General features: G+C 37.0%; 1 protein-coding gene across 10 annotated transcripts in view; it reads left to right on the top strand.

Moving 5' to 3' along the window:
• Positions 1-8,076: 8,076 nt before the first annotated feature.
• The window catches only part of LOC126821162 (serine/threonine-protein phosphatase 2A 56 kDa regulatory subunit delta isoform), a 112,729-nt gene continuing 104,783 nt past the window's right edge, over positions 8,077-16,022 (top strand). For all 10 annotated transcript variants that reach the window (XM_050549534.1, XM_050549537.1, XM_050549539.1 and 7 more), the window contains exons 1-3: positions 8,077-8,210; positions 8,393-8,461; positions 9,448-9,616. In XM_050549534.1, the coding sequence (XP_050405491.1) occupies positions 8,184-8,210; positions 8,393-8,461; positions 9,448-9,616 (265 nt within the window). In that variant the 5' untranslated portion in view covers positions 8,077-8,183. The remainder of the gene's footprint in view (positions 8,211-8,392; positions 8,462-9,447; positions 9,617-16,022) is intronic.

The following is a 16,022-nucleotide window of genomic DNA, read 5'->3' on the forward strand; positions in this document are numbered from 1 at the left end:
ACCTCTACCGGTTTCTCTGACGAATTTAAAGAGCTTGTAACCAGATACAGCAATATTATCAATTTCGCGAATCCAACACTCGTACAGCACAATGATGTCATACCGTGATAGCAATTTAATAAAATCATTATCCATTAATTTCCTAATCAGTCCTTTCCCCACATTCCACGACACAACTTTCAGTTTACTCTCAAGGAACCCCTATTCGATATCAATTGGCAGCCCATTAGATGAAGTCGCGCTATAAGTTCGTTTCTTTCCTGGTTGGTAGAATCGGGTTGTGTCTTCCCACGGGCGATACTGATTTGCCTCCAAAGGAACAGCTTTGTTATAAGCAGTTTGGTGTTGTCTCCCATCCTCCAGGCTGTACTCCCTGCCATCAATGAACAATTTGTCCCGTACTAACTTAGTTTTGTGACCATTTTGTTTAAAGTTTTTCTGGATGGGGTATAGCTTCTTTCGGGTTTCTTCGATAGTGGGAGGAAACTGCTGGTTTATACCATATGGCTTACCTTTTAGCTTATATGAATTTGCCCTTACTGTCTCTAGATCTCCATAGTAGATGAATCTTGCGACGATAGGTCTTGGTCTTCCATTTTGCCGTTTCCCGAATCGATGGATGTTGCCGAATTGACAGAATGCATATTCGGAAGGTTTATTCCTTAATTACCTATATACAGCCGGCGTGTGTACTCATTAACGCCTGATTGGTTCCTTAATCCCCCTTAGTTCCTTAATTAAATAAAACAATTGACTACGGAATAATTTGTTTTGTAATTCATTTTAATTTAAGATTCAATTTAGAATTTGTTTCTCGTGACAGCAATTTTAATACCCTCTAACATCGTGTGCAGTCCAGTTGATTAGAGATACATTTTCGTCAAATTAAAGAGTATTGTGGTTCTAATTTCCCCGAGTAAAAAAGTACAGGGGTAAAAAGATGTGGTCATGCAAATTGTATCATAAAAGTCAAACATGTTTGAAAAGCGATTTGTAAATGCCGATCCGTTATCATCGTATGGCGGATTTTACTTCATTACTCTGAAATAGACCGTAAAAATGAAATGCGAAAAAATATCTCAATATACATTACAAATAAATTTTGTTGGTAACCATCTAAATGGAATAACAGACCAGATTGAGAAGTGTCATCTAACTATCCTTGTGTATTGATAATAATATGACAAGTAGTGTCGTTAATATCTGTCATTAATTAATCAATCCGACTAAAGTCATACAGACTTGGGGGTCATAAATTAATTTACATCTCGGTGTTAGCAGTGATTGTTAGTGGGATTAAGAATGCTGATTAGGTAATTATCTTTTTTACGCCGGCCAGATCAAAGACATCACGTGTGCGTAGTACCCACAAATGAACTAATGGTAGAATCGTACACACACATATTTATTGTATAAAATAATTATGTTTTACTCATCAGTTGTTTATAATTATTATTTAATTTTTGTGTTTTTGTAATCAAGTAGGGGATCACGTGGCTAAGTGGGTAAGACTCTGGCTCGCTAGCCTGGAGGTCGGGTGTTCGATCCCTGCTTTGGCCGAGAAAGTTCATCCAGAATTTCCGGCGTGGTTCCCCCTTGTCCGTGATGCAGGACGGAGGGCCTGACAAGGACAGCTGTCTAGTCCTTCGGATGAGACGAAAAACCGAGGTCCCGTGTATACATCGGAATGCACGTAAAAGATCCCTTGGCAGTTGGAATTCGATATAAGAGTAGGCGATATTGCCGCTGCCCGGGCAAAATTTCCCTCATAGCACACTGTATGGCGTATGCCCGTCTTCATTAGCCCAGTTTAGGAGCAGAACAGTAGGACGTTAAACCCCATTTCATTTCATTTATAAACATGCATTTCAAGTTTCATCAAAATCAGATGAAAATTGTGACCTCTAGAATGTCCACAAGCTAAAAACGTGATTTTTCGTACAATCACTATTTTATTTCATTTGTAATCAAGTAGCATCGTATTATTTGTTGGCTGGCGTTTAAACAACATTTAATTGACTTGATATGAAATATTCTTTATAATAAAAGTATTTTACAATTGCATTAACAGTTTAATCACTCACCAAACGGCATCAGGTGTATTTGATATTCATGTCCATGAATCTCATGGAATTTTCGCGCCAAAGTTTAACCTCAGTTACTACGCCCGTAGTGCATGGAACCGTACATGGCGATCTATGCATGCTCATCGAAAAATTCCATATTCGCTGTGAATTTTAAATGGAGTTACGACAAATGTCTAATCTATAACAACGCAAGACGATAATTCGGTGATTATGATTATGCCAGTAACATGTTAATTGGACCGACACACTTGTCAACTGGTGGTGTGTATTGTATAGATAATGTATATAGTATGTGTAGTGCCTGTGACGTCACCAGCCAATCAACCGGATTAAGGTTGTAATTGAAAATTTGAAAACCGTTTTTGGCTTTCGGATACTTTAACCTCAATAGATGAATTAATTTTAGGCTGATTGGGCTAACTTCCGTGTAGGCTGCCTTGGGTGGAAAGAAGAAGACATCATCGATGCCAACATCGATGTGTACGCAGCCAACATCACGAGTGCTATTATTGGTGCCGCCGACGACTCCATTCCCAAGACTTCTGGAGGGCAATCAAGGATTAGAAAACCTTGGTGGTCACCAGAATGTCAGAAGGCGGTTAACGAAAGAAAGAAGGCACTACGCCTACGGAAACGCCACTACAATGAAGTCAATCACCAAAACTACCTGAAGTTGAAATACGCCAAAAGAGACACCATCCGGAAGGCACAAAGCGGACACTGGATGACATTCTGTAATGCGTTGAATCAAAACACGCAAACAGGTGCCGTCTGGAAGAAGCTGAACGCCATGAATGGGACGCGCAGATCATTCAACTTACCAAGCTAAAGAATGGAGATGAGTATGTGAGAGATCCTAGAAAGAAAAGCTTCGGTCAGGGTATCAGGGAAACAATCAAGGAACTGCGACTGGGGGAGCTCGTGATAAATGAACACGACCCCCCAGCGATCGCCCCTTGGACGCTCCCTATACCGCCGGTTAATCTAGATCTACTACAGAAAACCGACAAGAAAAACAACCCCACTGCTGCACGTGCTTTCTCTCTAGAACACCTGGAAGACAACTGGCCGTCTGATGACTGGGACCATGTGTACACGGATGGCTCACACAATCCTGAAAGGGGCACCAGCTCGTTTGGAATATACCTGCCAAACGGGGAACAGGGAATAAGCAGGAAACTGCCCAATAACTGTTCGGTGTACACTGCAGAGCTTGTGGCCATTCGTGACGCTATATCATGGATTTCCCATCAAAAGACTAGTAAGTTCGTCATTCCAAGCGACTCTCTGAGCAGTCTGATTTCAATCCAAAATGACAACTCGGACTCAAAACCAGAAGTCATTTTGGAAATCAGGCAGCTGTACCAGAGGGTTTTAGAGAAGGGAAGCAAAGTAGAACTCGTGTGGATTCCATCACATGTCAACATTAGAGGAAACGAGGAGGAGGCAGATTGACTCGCCAATGAAGGTCTCAAGGACACAGCACCACTCCGCACCATAGACTACAGCACTGAAATCTACAGTATGGTCAAAAGACAGGTCAATTCAATCTGGGAATTAAATCTCGTTGAACTTGACACATACAGATTCCGGCTGGATGACAAGATCTACACAAAGACAACACTCAATCACTCTAGAAGAGATATTTGTAGACTTATATCGAAGCAAAGGGTGAAAGAGCGGCTGCGAGACTACAAACACCAAGTCATCATCTGTGAGTGCGGAGAAGAATGTACCACCAACCATGTCCTGGTAGACGGCGAGGTATACGAGGAGGAGAGAAGGGAACTAGTGAGAACAATGGAGATAAACAACATACCATTCAACACTAAGAACCTACTCTTCCCGAGACCCGATCTAAAACTGGAAATCTTCGAACAAATCCACGCCCTAATGGACACAGTTGGACTAAGTAGAATAGTGAAGTAAGAGGGGGTCACGGTTAGACGGACCCGGCATCTAAACACTAAACTACATAGGGGATTTGTACCAAACTGGCAGGATAGTGGAGTAAGGGGGAGTCACGATCAGACGGACTCGGCATCTAAACACTATTCCACCAAAAACAGACACCAAACCTACAGAGTGGGATAGTGGAGTAAGGGGAGGTCACGATAAGACGGGCCTGGCACCTAAACACAAACCCCACAAAGATGACATCTACCAAACTAGCAGGATAATGGAGTAAGGGGGAGTTACGGTCAGACGAACTCGGCACCTAAACCCTATTCCGCAAATAAAACTGATACCAAACCCAGAGAGTGGGATAGTGGAGTAAGGGGAGGCCGCGATAAGACGGGCCTGGCACCTAAACACTAACCCCAAACGATGACATCTACCAATCCAGAAGCAGACGAGATCATCTACCAAACGATATGTTTTATATTAAATAAAGGGAAGAACTTCCCACTAAACCAAATCCATGGCCTAAGGCCAAATGGAAAGATTGCAAAAACATATTCTAAAAAACAGGAATCAGATTCGGCTCTCCTATGTCTTGTCTGCGATATCACTTATGTGGAAGCAGACGTTAAACACCAAGAACCAACTAACTAACTAAATAATTTTAATCAGATTGGTTTGAACTTGCCGTAAAATGGTTATAGTAACCATTGGCTATAAGCACATTCAATTAAGATTTTTAATCTTATGTGGTCTTTAATACTTTGACTATGTTCGATAATGAGCATTTTCTGCTCAGGGTTAGCGGAGCAATAAGCAATTTGATTGGTCAAGACTTTGGAACATAACAACTCTGCTTTTAATTGAGAGAGAGAGAGAAAAATGGGGTTTAACGTCCACTCGACACAAACTAGGTCATTTCGGGACTAACATATGGTTTAATTTTATTTCAATAATTCGCTTGCGCGTAGGGGTCTTTAGCAGTGGGAGGAAACCGGAGGACCCGGAGAAAACCCACGAGGTTGGACAGGCGACCCTACTCCTTCTGCTTTTAATTGAAGTAGAATGTTTAAACTTGATGTAGATGTTCAATAGGTGAATGTCTTGACTGAGTTCAATGATTAACATTTTGAGCTAAAGCTATGCAGAGCTGAGTAATTTCGTGGTCAATGCTTTGGGACAAGATAACTTTGATTCTATTTCATAGAGAGTGATGAAACTTAGTGTATAGTTGATAATCAGTTTGATTGCTTGATATTTTTATAAAAAATAAATGTTCGATTAATTAATATGTGTCATCTATTTATTTCTGCCTAAGCAGAAAATGTTCATCTTCGTACTGCATCAGAGCATTCACCTGTACATCAAGTTTGGACATTCTTGCTCAATTAGAAGCTGCGCTATTGTGTCCCAAAAAGTGTGATGGATGGACAGACAGACCCATTTTGACAGTCCATTCCTTTCTTTCAAAGACTGGGTAAAAACCACTGAAGCAACACATACATACCAATTAACTAGCTTCATTCACTAAAATATGTGTGACTGCTCACTAAACAAATATCATTTCCTCAACTAATATACAAATTTGTAGAGTTCGTGCTAAACACGGGCTTAATTAATGCATTAGATGTTGTAAACATTTAAAAATCGTTAAGTACCAACATTTTACCTGATTTCAAAGTTTTACACTTTTTTAAAAAAAAAATCAATTTTATGACGTCACTTTTAAATTAAAAACTAGCTCAAATATGAAAAAATTCTAATTCTGCCGATCAATTGCCAATAGTAAATGGTTTCCAAAAATATAAAGATATTGAAAATCGGATAAGAATTGTGGGAAGAGATAGCTTTTGAAGATTGGCTTACGTTTTCAAAATGGTGGCACTTCCAGTGAATTCTAACTCGAAGAGATTACTCTAAAACGTTGATAGACGACTCCTATTGACAAATATCTTTAAATAAGCCAAATTCAAAGAAGTTGAAAATCTGACCTCGTTTTCAAAAGGGGGGTAAACCATTTGCAACGGATTCTGGAAGTCGAAAACTTCAATCATAAAAAAGTTACACTTGGAAATTTCACTGTTTTAATTTTAAGCTTAAAATTAGGTAGTCTCTATCATCCACAAAATTATTCTACGAATAAGTCTGGATGCCTTTGTCAACATTTGAGAATAATAGGTCATCGGCTAGATTGTCCAGTCTTTTAAATTATCATAACAAAGTCTAAGGGAGGTAACTAGTTCTAAAACAAGATGTTGACGCCCATGAAATTAATTTAAGAATGCCATTTCAAAAAATCCATTTGAAATTGCATTGCCAGTTCGATATCCAACACTCTTATTTTTTTATTGTAAAATGTCGCTCTTCATGGGCCATATCTATGTTTTTTAAAAATTATCCTAATTCGTCGTCACGATTCTTGTTTGTTTATATGAATGCAAGAATTATGGGATTTATTGCGGAAAGGGGCGCAACTCTTACTTGACTTGACCAAAGATACTGGATAATCAACCACATTAAAAACCAAACTCTGGTTACGCATGGGCAATGAATTTATTCGTCAAATATTGACAACGGTCCCAGACCCTCCGTACGTTGAAGACTATGAGGTACTGGGTCACCGAGACTCAAAATTAGGTCATAGGCTACGCATGCGTGGAGACAACATTCTATTGGACAAAACTTGCGAATTACGAACACCCAGACCCTTATAAGGCTCTACACCACAAATAAAACTATTTATTAATGAATCAGGGTGTTAGCGCAAAAATGTTCCCATAAGAGGGAGACGCTACACACCCTGAAATATTTTTTACACTTTTATTTATTTGACTAAATAAGTATTGATTGTAGATCATATTAAGCCACCATATATGTATTATTGTATTTATTAACTCCTAATAAATTTTGATTGAATGTATATCACACTTACTTGCCATAAATGCAATTTTTTTTTTTAATTATCCTCTTTTCCACTAATCACATTGTAAATTATTGCACCTTGAATACATAACATGTTATTGTCTGCGATATCACCTCGGTGGAAGCGGACGTAAAATACAACTAACTAACAACAACACCTTACCAATTGGTGGGTTTGGGATGGCCTCGTGGTCTAGAGTGTCACGCTTTGACCTCTAGCTGGCCGGTAACCTCTGGCTTGCGGTTGTGGTTTCGATCCCTGGTGTGAGGTGGCTTGGAGATAGGGGCGCCTTCTCAACCTCGTGGGTTTACCCCGGGTAGGCTACTCAGGTTTCCTCCCACAGGAAAGACCCCTGCAAGTGCGCTAAGTTAATGAAAATAAAATGTCTGCGATATCACCTTCGGTGGAAGCGGACGTTAAACACTAAGAACAACTACAATTGGTGAAAACCGCAGTTTAAAAGTTATTGAAAAATAAAAAAGTTTCCTTTGATTTTGATGTCTATTAATTAGGCCTATTGGTCTATTTTCGTCATGACGAATATGTAGGCTACTATTTTTCTAAAAAGAGTAGGAAAATATTAAAAAAATAATCTTTATAAAAACAATAATTAGTTTGTATTCAGTAGCACGATTTACCCAAAACTTTGAGATATATTGACGTGCTTATACGGAGGGTTGAGAGGTGAGGTTTCTTATCTACCCAAATCCACTCTGGCCTTATTTCAACTCATATAATAATAAGTTATATCTATATTATAATATACTGTTCTTTATGTCAAATTAGCAATTTTAATTTAAAATCGTAACGTTTTTGTTTCAAAAATGTCCCTCAAAATTGAATTCCCAAGCGAGCGATTTCGTGCAAATACACGAGTTAGGCCTATACCCCTTGGTTACAACTTAAAAACTTAATTGCTTGGAAATCGCATTTTTAGGGGGGATTTTGGCACAAAAACGTTAATGAGGCATCATTTTGTTTATGGATAAAAGACCACAATTTTTGTATGCATGGTGAATTAATATTTGATTATTAATATTAAACAAGTTAAATTCAACAGAACCAACGTTTTTTTTAACTGGTACCCAATAATTTGAATAAACCTAGCTTTTCGGAAAGGAAGAAAAAACGGTTGATCACATGATCGGAACAAGCGCTTTCTAAGTCATGTGACCTTGAATGACCAATAATACGGCTTGTTTTGTGTTGAGGCGATCAAGTACGTCGATAAAAATTGTATCTACCTTTCTTGGGTAGAGATTTCACTCGACATGCCAAATAAACCCAAAAAGGATAAGGTGAGTATTGTTTAATGTTCTAAGGCAACGAACATGAAAAACACGACGCCGAAATATGCTGTAATTGCTAAATTTCCTTAATTTGTCGCTGATTTCGTATGTAAAATTTTGAAGTGACGGGCAGTTGTTAGGAAGAAGAAACAGTGTTCTATTCATTTCCTTGTAAATATTTATTATTTCAGCCGGTCACGAAGACAACAGCAAATTCTAAAACTATTACCAAGGATGGACCGGAAAATGTTGATGGGGAGGTAAGATCATAGTGTAGATTACTTCCATGACATAATTATCAATGGGGTAGCCATATTGACATGGATTTCAACATGGCGGTCAGAGAGGCATTCGGTCGGGAGAATTAACGAAAATGATTAGACTCTTGAGTACAGTTCATTTGGAAAACACCCAGGAGACCTACAAAATTTTAGTTTTAAAAACACGTCGTTCGAGATGTTGAAAATTAATAACATCAAACTAAAATGCTTACTGCTTGTTGTACTGGACTGTGTACAAACACTGTGTGTGTGTAGGCCTACTGTAGGGACAGTGACTGAGTGAATAACCAGACCTAAAGATAATGTATATAATAAAGGATAAAGTTGACTTTTCTAACATTAAAAATGAAAAAAATATATTAGAAACTTACATACAAAAAGTATTTAGAAAAATTCCTAATCAATGAGCATGATGCACATGTGACATAGACTTGCCAAGCCAAATCTTAAATGCATGATATTATTTATGCATTGTAATTGTACACGATACAGGTGAGATAGGCTAATCAGCACTAATACACATAGGATGCTTTAGTTAAGAATCTAGTAATACTAGCTACCTACAGTTTCATTGCTCATCTTGATTGGTGCTCTCACAAATTTAATTGAAAGTATGATTAATATAAGCTCAAAATAAATAACAAAGGCATCCTATTCTATCAACTGCAAGGTCGCAGAAGGAAAGAGATAACTAAATTCGCAGGCAGCTATTAAACTGTAACTTCAGTGATCATGTTATGGGGTGATTTTTAAGTTTTCAATTAGAATAGGATTCACTGATATGGGTTGTAAATTGTTTTCATCAATTATTTTGGATAGTCTCCATTCAATTTCCGTGTAAATGTATGTCAAACTACAAAGATTAGCTTAAAGTGTTCCAAATTTAATTCTTTCTTTTTTGGATTAAATGTCAACTTTAAATGTTAATTAATATGATGCAATCAATATTATAATTGTTTCTTTAGGCTGCCAAAAAGAAGCAACAGAATTCTACAGAAGCACACCCCCCTCCAGCTCCAATAGCCAAAATAAAATTTCCAGGCACACCACATGTCAAGAAGGATAAACGCCAAAATTCGTCAAGATTTAATGTGACCAAAAACAGGGAATTGCAGAAGTTACCATTATTGAAAGGTATTTTATCTTTAAATAATTTTAAAGAATTTCTATCTACAGCCATTTCCTGCTTATTTAATCATGCATTTTATGCATGTAACTTCCATGGGTCAAGGATATAAGCTTAAATGTCAAAAATCTATCTGTAAATAAAATAATTAGATTGATGAAGTAATTGCATATTTATAAAATAATGTTTATAATTAAGTGTCGTCTTTGTATAAATATATTCTGACTTCAATTTCAACCAAGCTTAATAGTACAGTAGGTCATTGGCAGTGTTTTACCTGGTTATATTTATTCTTTTTTTTTCTTCAAAAATATTTTTTACTAAACAATTGAAATGATAAGATGTAGCTTGAGGGAAGTGTTGACTTGTGTTTGTAACACCAAGTTTAATGTTTATCATGACTGGACTGTGACCTGATTATTGATGTTATAGGTCAATCAATCAAAGATACCAAGATATATTGTGTATAACACTTACTTACATGTATACATGGTAGAAATACATTTATAGCTATATCATCCATATACTTATAACCATGTTGTTATTTCGTTTAATGCAAAATAACTCGGGACTAATACTTAACTCTAATACAGTAGCCTAATAGTTTGTGCTAAAATTAAAGATAAATGCTTGTACGAATATCAGAAATTGTTTAGATCTATTCAATGTGACACTTTGTATTCTTCATACAAAAATAATAAAAATCAAAACTATGTTCTTTCTTTAAAGATACATTATGGGAGATTAGATAAAGAACTGGCAGTTCTCACTATAATAGTTAAAAACTAGATGATGTAAAGGGAATTAGCTGAAAAATTTCAGTCAAATTGGTCCACTTTGAACCGAGAATTTATCGATTGAGTTTTCGGCCTAACCTCAATCATCATTACTTGAGTCGGTACAATAAAAAAACATAGTCTCGATTATCCATTTCATGATTCAATTATGAATGAAAGTTGAGCAGCAAATCGGATCCTAATCCAGGAAATATCACAGGATAGAGATGACATCGAGAGTTGATGATTGTCTGGCTAAGTTAATTAATGTCTAATTAATAATTTAGATAACATTTCAGGCCTAAAGATAGACCTGCAATAGACAGATTTAGCTCTTGCATAATGTATGTTTAATAAATCATACAAATAGAAACTGACATACATGTACCGTAGTATTATATTTATTGTTTTCAAGTGATAATAACAAAAAGAAAAAAAAACGAAATAATTATGTCACTCACTCACTCACACTAGACTATAAAAATTTAGATCTGTAATTATTGTTTAACAAAATATAGCCATAGGCCATTTAGATTTTGTTGTGGTTGTTTTTTCAATAACTGAACTAGAAAAAAAATTGTCAAGGTTTTTCTGCCACATATGTAGATTTTCAAAGTACAGTAACTTGAACATGTAAACATGTATGGCTATGATCATCATTTTTAGACGCCCACATATAAACATGTATGACTATGATCATCATTTTTAGACGGCCAAATGAAAATGTTGCCGTATATTGTTGTTGCCCCTGTCCGTCCACAATTGTTTGTCGACACTCTACAAGTCGCAATTCTTATCTGATTTTGACGAAACTTGAATAGGTTTATCTCCAAAAGATCATGGTTCCTTTCGATATTGGCATGTAACAGATCGAAATTTCATGGATTATGGCACCTGATAGTGATTGTACGAAAAATCACGTTTTTAGCTTGTGGACTTTCTAGAGGTCACAATTTTCATCTGATTTTGATGAAACTTGAAATGCATGTTTATAAATGAAATGAAATGGGGTTTAACGTCCTACTGTTCTGCTCCTAAACTGGGCTAACGAAGACGGACATACGCTATAATGTACAGTGTGCTATGAGGGAAATTTTGCCCGGGCAGCGGCGCTACGGCCTGCTCTTTATATCGAATTCCAACTGCCAAGGGAAATGAAATGGGGTTTAACGTCCTACTGTTCTGCTCAAAACTGCAATATGTACACGGGACCTCGGGTTTTTGTCCCATCCGAACGACTAGACAGCTGTCCTTGTCAGGCCCTCCGTCCTGCATCACTGACAAGGGGAAACCAGGCCGTAAAATCTGGATGAACTTTCTCGGCCAATGCAGGGATCGAACACCCGACCTCCAGGCTAGCAAGCCAGCGTCTTACCCACTTAGCCACGTGATCCGCCTGCATGTTTATAACCTAAAGATCTTGGTTCCTTTCGGTATTTGCACAAATCGGATCGTAACTTCCTGAATTATGACCCCTGATTGTACGAAAAATCACATTTTAAGCTTGTGGTCCCTCTAGAGGTCACAATTTCTATCCAATTTAAAAAATTGTTTGAATATATCAATGTTACACCCTAATGATGGTTGAGTTCAAATTTCATGAAAATCAAACCGAAACTGCCTGACATAATGACCGCTCCTTACAAGCAAATTGTGTACAAGTATGTAATACGAAGTTTGTGTATTCTAATAGAGGTCACAATTTTTGTCAGATTTTGATGAAACATAAAATATATCTTTATATCCCTTTCGAGATTTGCGCATTTGAGACCAAAACGTCTTGGATTGTGACCCCTGATTATACGAAAAATCATGTTTTTTGTCCCCCGCCTTTCGAAGAAAGCAGGGGACTATAAAATGGGTTCGTCCGTCCATCTGCCTGTCAGTCATACTTTTTTGGACACAATAACTCTCTTTCTAATTGAGCTAGAATGTTCACACTTGGTGTAGGTGTTTATTAGGTCAATACGGGGGGTTGGATGGTCAATGGTTAGCGTGTGCGCGCTGTATCATAAAGCCTGTCATTGAGTCAACTGGTGTGGTTTCGATTCCCCGGTTGTACGTGACAAGGAATAGGGTCGCCTGTCCAGCCTCGTTGATTTTCTCTGGTTTCCTGCGACAGCTAAAGACCCCTACGCGCAAGCGAATTATTGAAATAAAATTGAACCATACTTTAGTCCCGAAATGAACTAGTTTGTGTTGAGTGGACTTTAAACCTCATTTCTCTCTCTCTCTCTATTAGGTCAATGCCTTGATGGAGTTCGAAGCTGAGTGCATATTTTCTGCTTAGGGTAAGCAGAGATAAGCAGTTTGATTTGTTGATGCTTTGGGACACGATAACTTTAGTTCTAATTTAAAAGTGAGAGTGATGAAATTTGGTGTATAGTTTTATTACATCAATGCCTTGACTAAGTTCAATAATGACCATTTTCTGCTCAGGGTAAGCAGAACGATAAGCAATTTGATTGGTCGAGACTTTGGAACACAATAACTCTCAATGTAATGTTCACACTTGGTGTAGGTGTTTATTAGGTGAATGCCTTGATGGAGTTTGGAGTTAGAAGATGAGAATTTTCTGATTCTAAAGGGTAAGCAGAGATAAGCAATTTGATTGGTTGATGTTTTGGAACACGATAACTTAAGTTCTAATTCAGTGAGAGTGATGAAACTTGGTGTATAACTAAGTTCGATAATAAGCAATTTGATTGGTCAAGACTTTGGAACATAACAACTCTGCTTTTCATTGAGGTAGAATGTTTAAACTTGATGTTGATTAGGCGAATTTCTTGACTGAGTTCAATGATTAACATTTCGAGCTGATGCTAAGGCCGTGTTGAATTGATTCCTTGTTTCTCCTGCCACCACTCTGGCAATCATGTGCGGTAGTGCGGTAAACACAACACAAAGTGGGTTTCAAAACACAAAGTGGTCTGGCATAATACCTATATAGTCTGAGGGTTGTGTACCATTTTTAATAATATTATAAATAATCTAGTTTTATTATTGGTTAGAATAAAAACACATTTGATTAAATAAATATTATCTAAATTTAATAACAAACTAAAATTTGGTAACAAGTGGCTTCTTTGTTTAACTTTTTAAAAAATGAAATAACCATATTTTGATATAAATTTTCCGTATTCTTGTGTTACAATACAATGGAAACATTCCACTTAGACGAAATTTGATTCGCTTGTTGAGTTATAGATGGTTTCGACAATATCATCGAACGTGAAAGTGCTGGGAATACACACCAAAGTCGAGTCGAGATAAGTAAATTCGCGTACCGGTCGGCCTAATTTATTGATGTTCAAGGAAATAATAGTGGTCGCGTTCGTTCGTTCGTTCATTCGTTAAACTCCAGAAACGAACGAACGGGACCACTATTATTTCCTTGAACATCAATAAATTAGGCCGACCGGTACGCGAATTTACCTATGTCCCGGCATTGCTCACCATTTTGTAAGGCGTGCGTTATTTATTACACAAGATATGATTGGGTAATACTTGAATAATAATGACGTGTTATAATTTTAGCCAATGAAAAAATTGATTATTCAGGTTCCCGGTTGAATATTAGCGACTGTCTTACAGAATATAATATGCTTTCTCATTAGCCGAAATGACTGCTACACGCGCCATTTTGCGGAATTCATCCAATCATATACAGTGTAACTTATTCCATAGTATGCGGGCCCCTACATGTGTATTATCAACCGGATCCATTCACTTGATTTGATATGTGTTTATTCGGTGCAATGCCTATTTTCTGTCTTGTCCGCAGGTTTATCTTGTAGATTTTTGGTTTGCGTGTAGTGCGCCCCACCCCTGCACTTACTTATTTAGTTCGTAACGAGGAATAAACAACTAGAATTGACTTCTGATGTTTGGTAGAATTTTTTTTTAGATGTTATTAACGTAATTATTTGAATATTTTTTTTTTGTGTTAAAAACGTAAGCGCACGATTTTCGGGGTCCTCGATATAAGCGCGCGGGCGAGGAGAAACAAGGAATCAATTCAACACGGTCTAAACAGAGCTAAGCAATTTCATTGGTTGATGCTTTGGGACACTTAGAGATAACTTTGATTCTATCTGATGGAGAGTGATGTAACTGAGTGTACAGTTGATAATCAATTTGATTGCTTGATACTTTTGAAAAAATAAATGTGCGATTAATTAATATGTGTCATCTATTTATTTCAGCGGGGGGCATCAGCCTCACTGTTGGCTTGTTTCTTTTAGCTTGTTCTCTATCCATCTCTTGCAAAATGTGGGCATATCTTGCCTGGCAGCCACTGGTTTAAAACTTTTGTTGCTTAAAATTAAAACTATTCCTAAGATTAGTAAGGAATATAAAATAAATCTTGTGGATGCTCTAGAGGCTAAAGTTAATATCTGATTGACTTTAAATTTATACACAGTGTTTAAGGTCATGAGACGAAAAAGCCTATTGATTTTCATAGATTTCCGATAATTACTGCCAGAGTTATGGCCCTTGATCACTTCAAAAAATCTTGTGGACGCTCTAGAGGCCAAAGTTAATATCCAATTGACCTTAAATTTATACACAGTGTTTGAGGTCATGAGACGAAGAAGTCTTTTGATTTTCAAGGATTTCCGATAATTACTGCCAGAGTTATGGCCCTTGATCACTTCAAAAAATCTTGTGGACGCTCTAAAGGCCAAAGTTAATATCCGATTGACTTTAAATTTATACACAGTGTTTAAGGTCATGAGACGAAGAAGTCTATTGATTTTCAGCGATTTCCGATAATTACTGCCAGAGTTTTGGCCCTTGATCACTTCAAAAAATCTTGTGGACGCTCTAGAGGCCAAAGTTGATATTCGATTGACTTTATATTTATACAATGTGTGTAAGGTCATGAGACGAAGAATCCTATTGATTTTCAGCAATTTCCGATAATTACTGCCACAATTATGGTTGATCACTTGTAGGCTAAAGTTAATATCCAATTGAATTTGAATTTATACACAGTGTTTAAGGTCATGAGACGAAGAAGTCTATTCATTTTCAGCGATTTCTGATAATTACTTCCAGAGTTATGGCCCTTGATCACTTCAAAAAATCTTGTGGGCAAAGTTAATATCCGATTGACTTTAAATTTATACACAATGTTTACGGTCATAAGACGAAGAAGTCTATTGATTTTCAGCAATTTCCGACAATTACTGCCCTTGATCACTTCAAAAAATCTTGTGGATGCTCTAGAGGCTAAAGTTAATATCCGATTGACTTTAAATTTATACACAGTGTTTGAGGTCATGAGACAAAGAATCCTATTGATTTTCAACAATTTCCGATAATTACTGCCAAAGTTATGGCCCTTGATCACTTTGAAAAATCTTGTGACGCTCTAGAGGCTAAAGTTACCATCTGATTGACTTCAGATTGATAATTACTTCATGAGTTGTTACTCTTAATCATATTTTAGTGTATTATAAATGTTTCATTACCCAAAAAAGTAAAAAATATGCAACAACACTTGTTGACTGCTCGGACGATTTAGCTGCTGTGGGCGTATATGTTTCGTTGCCTGGCAACCTATCTTATTCAAATATGTCTTATAATATGTCATCATGAGCTTGCTAGTGCTGTTAAAAATGTAATTACTGTT

The sequence above is a fragment of the Patella vulgata genome, chromosome 5 (genome assembly GCF_932274485.2).
Source record: "Patella vulgata chromosome 5, xgPatVulg1.2, whole genome shotgun sequence".
NCBI classification, from domain to species: Eukaryota; Metazoa; Mollusca; class Gastropoda; family Patellidae; genus Patella; species Patella vulgata.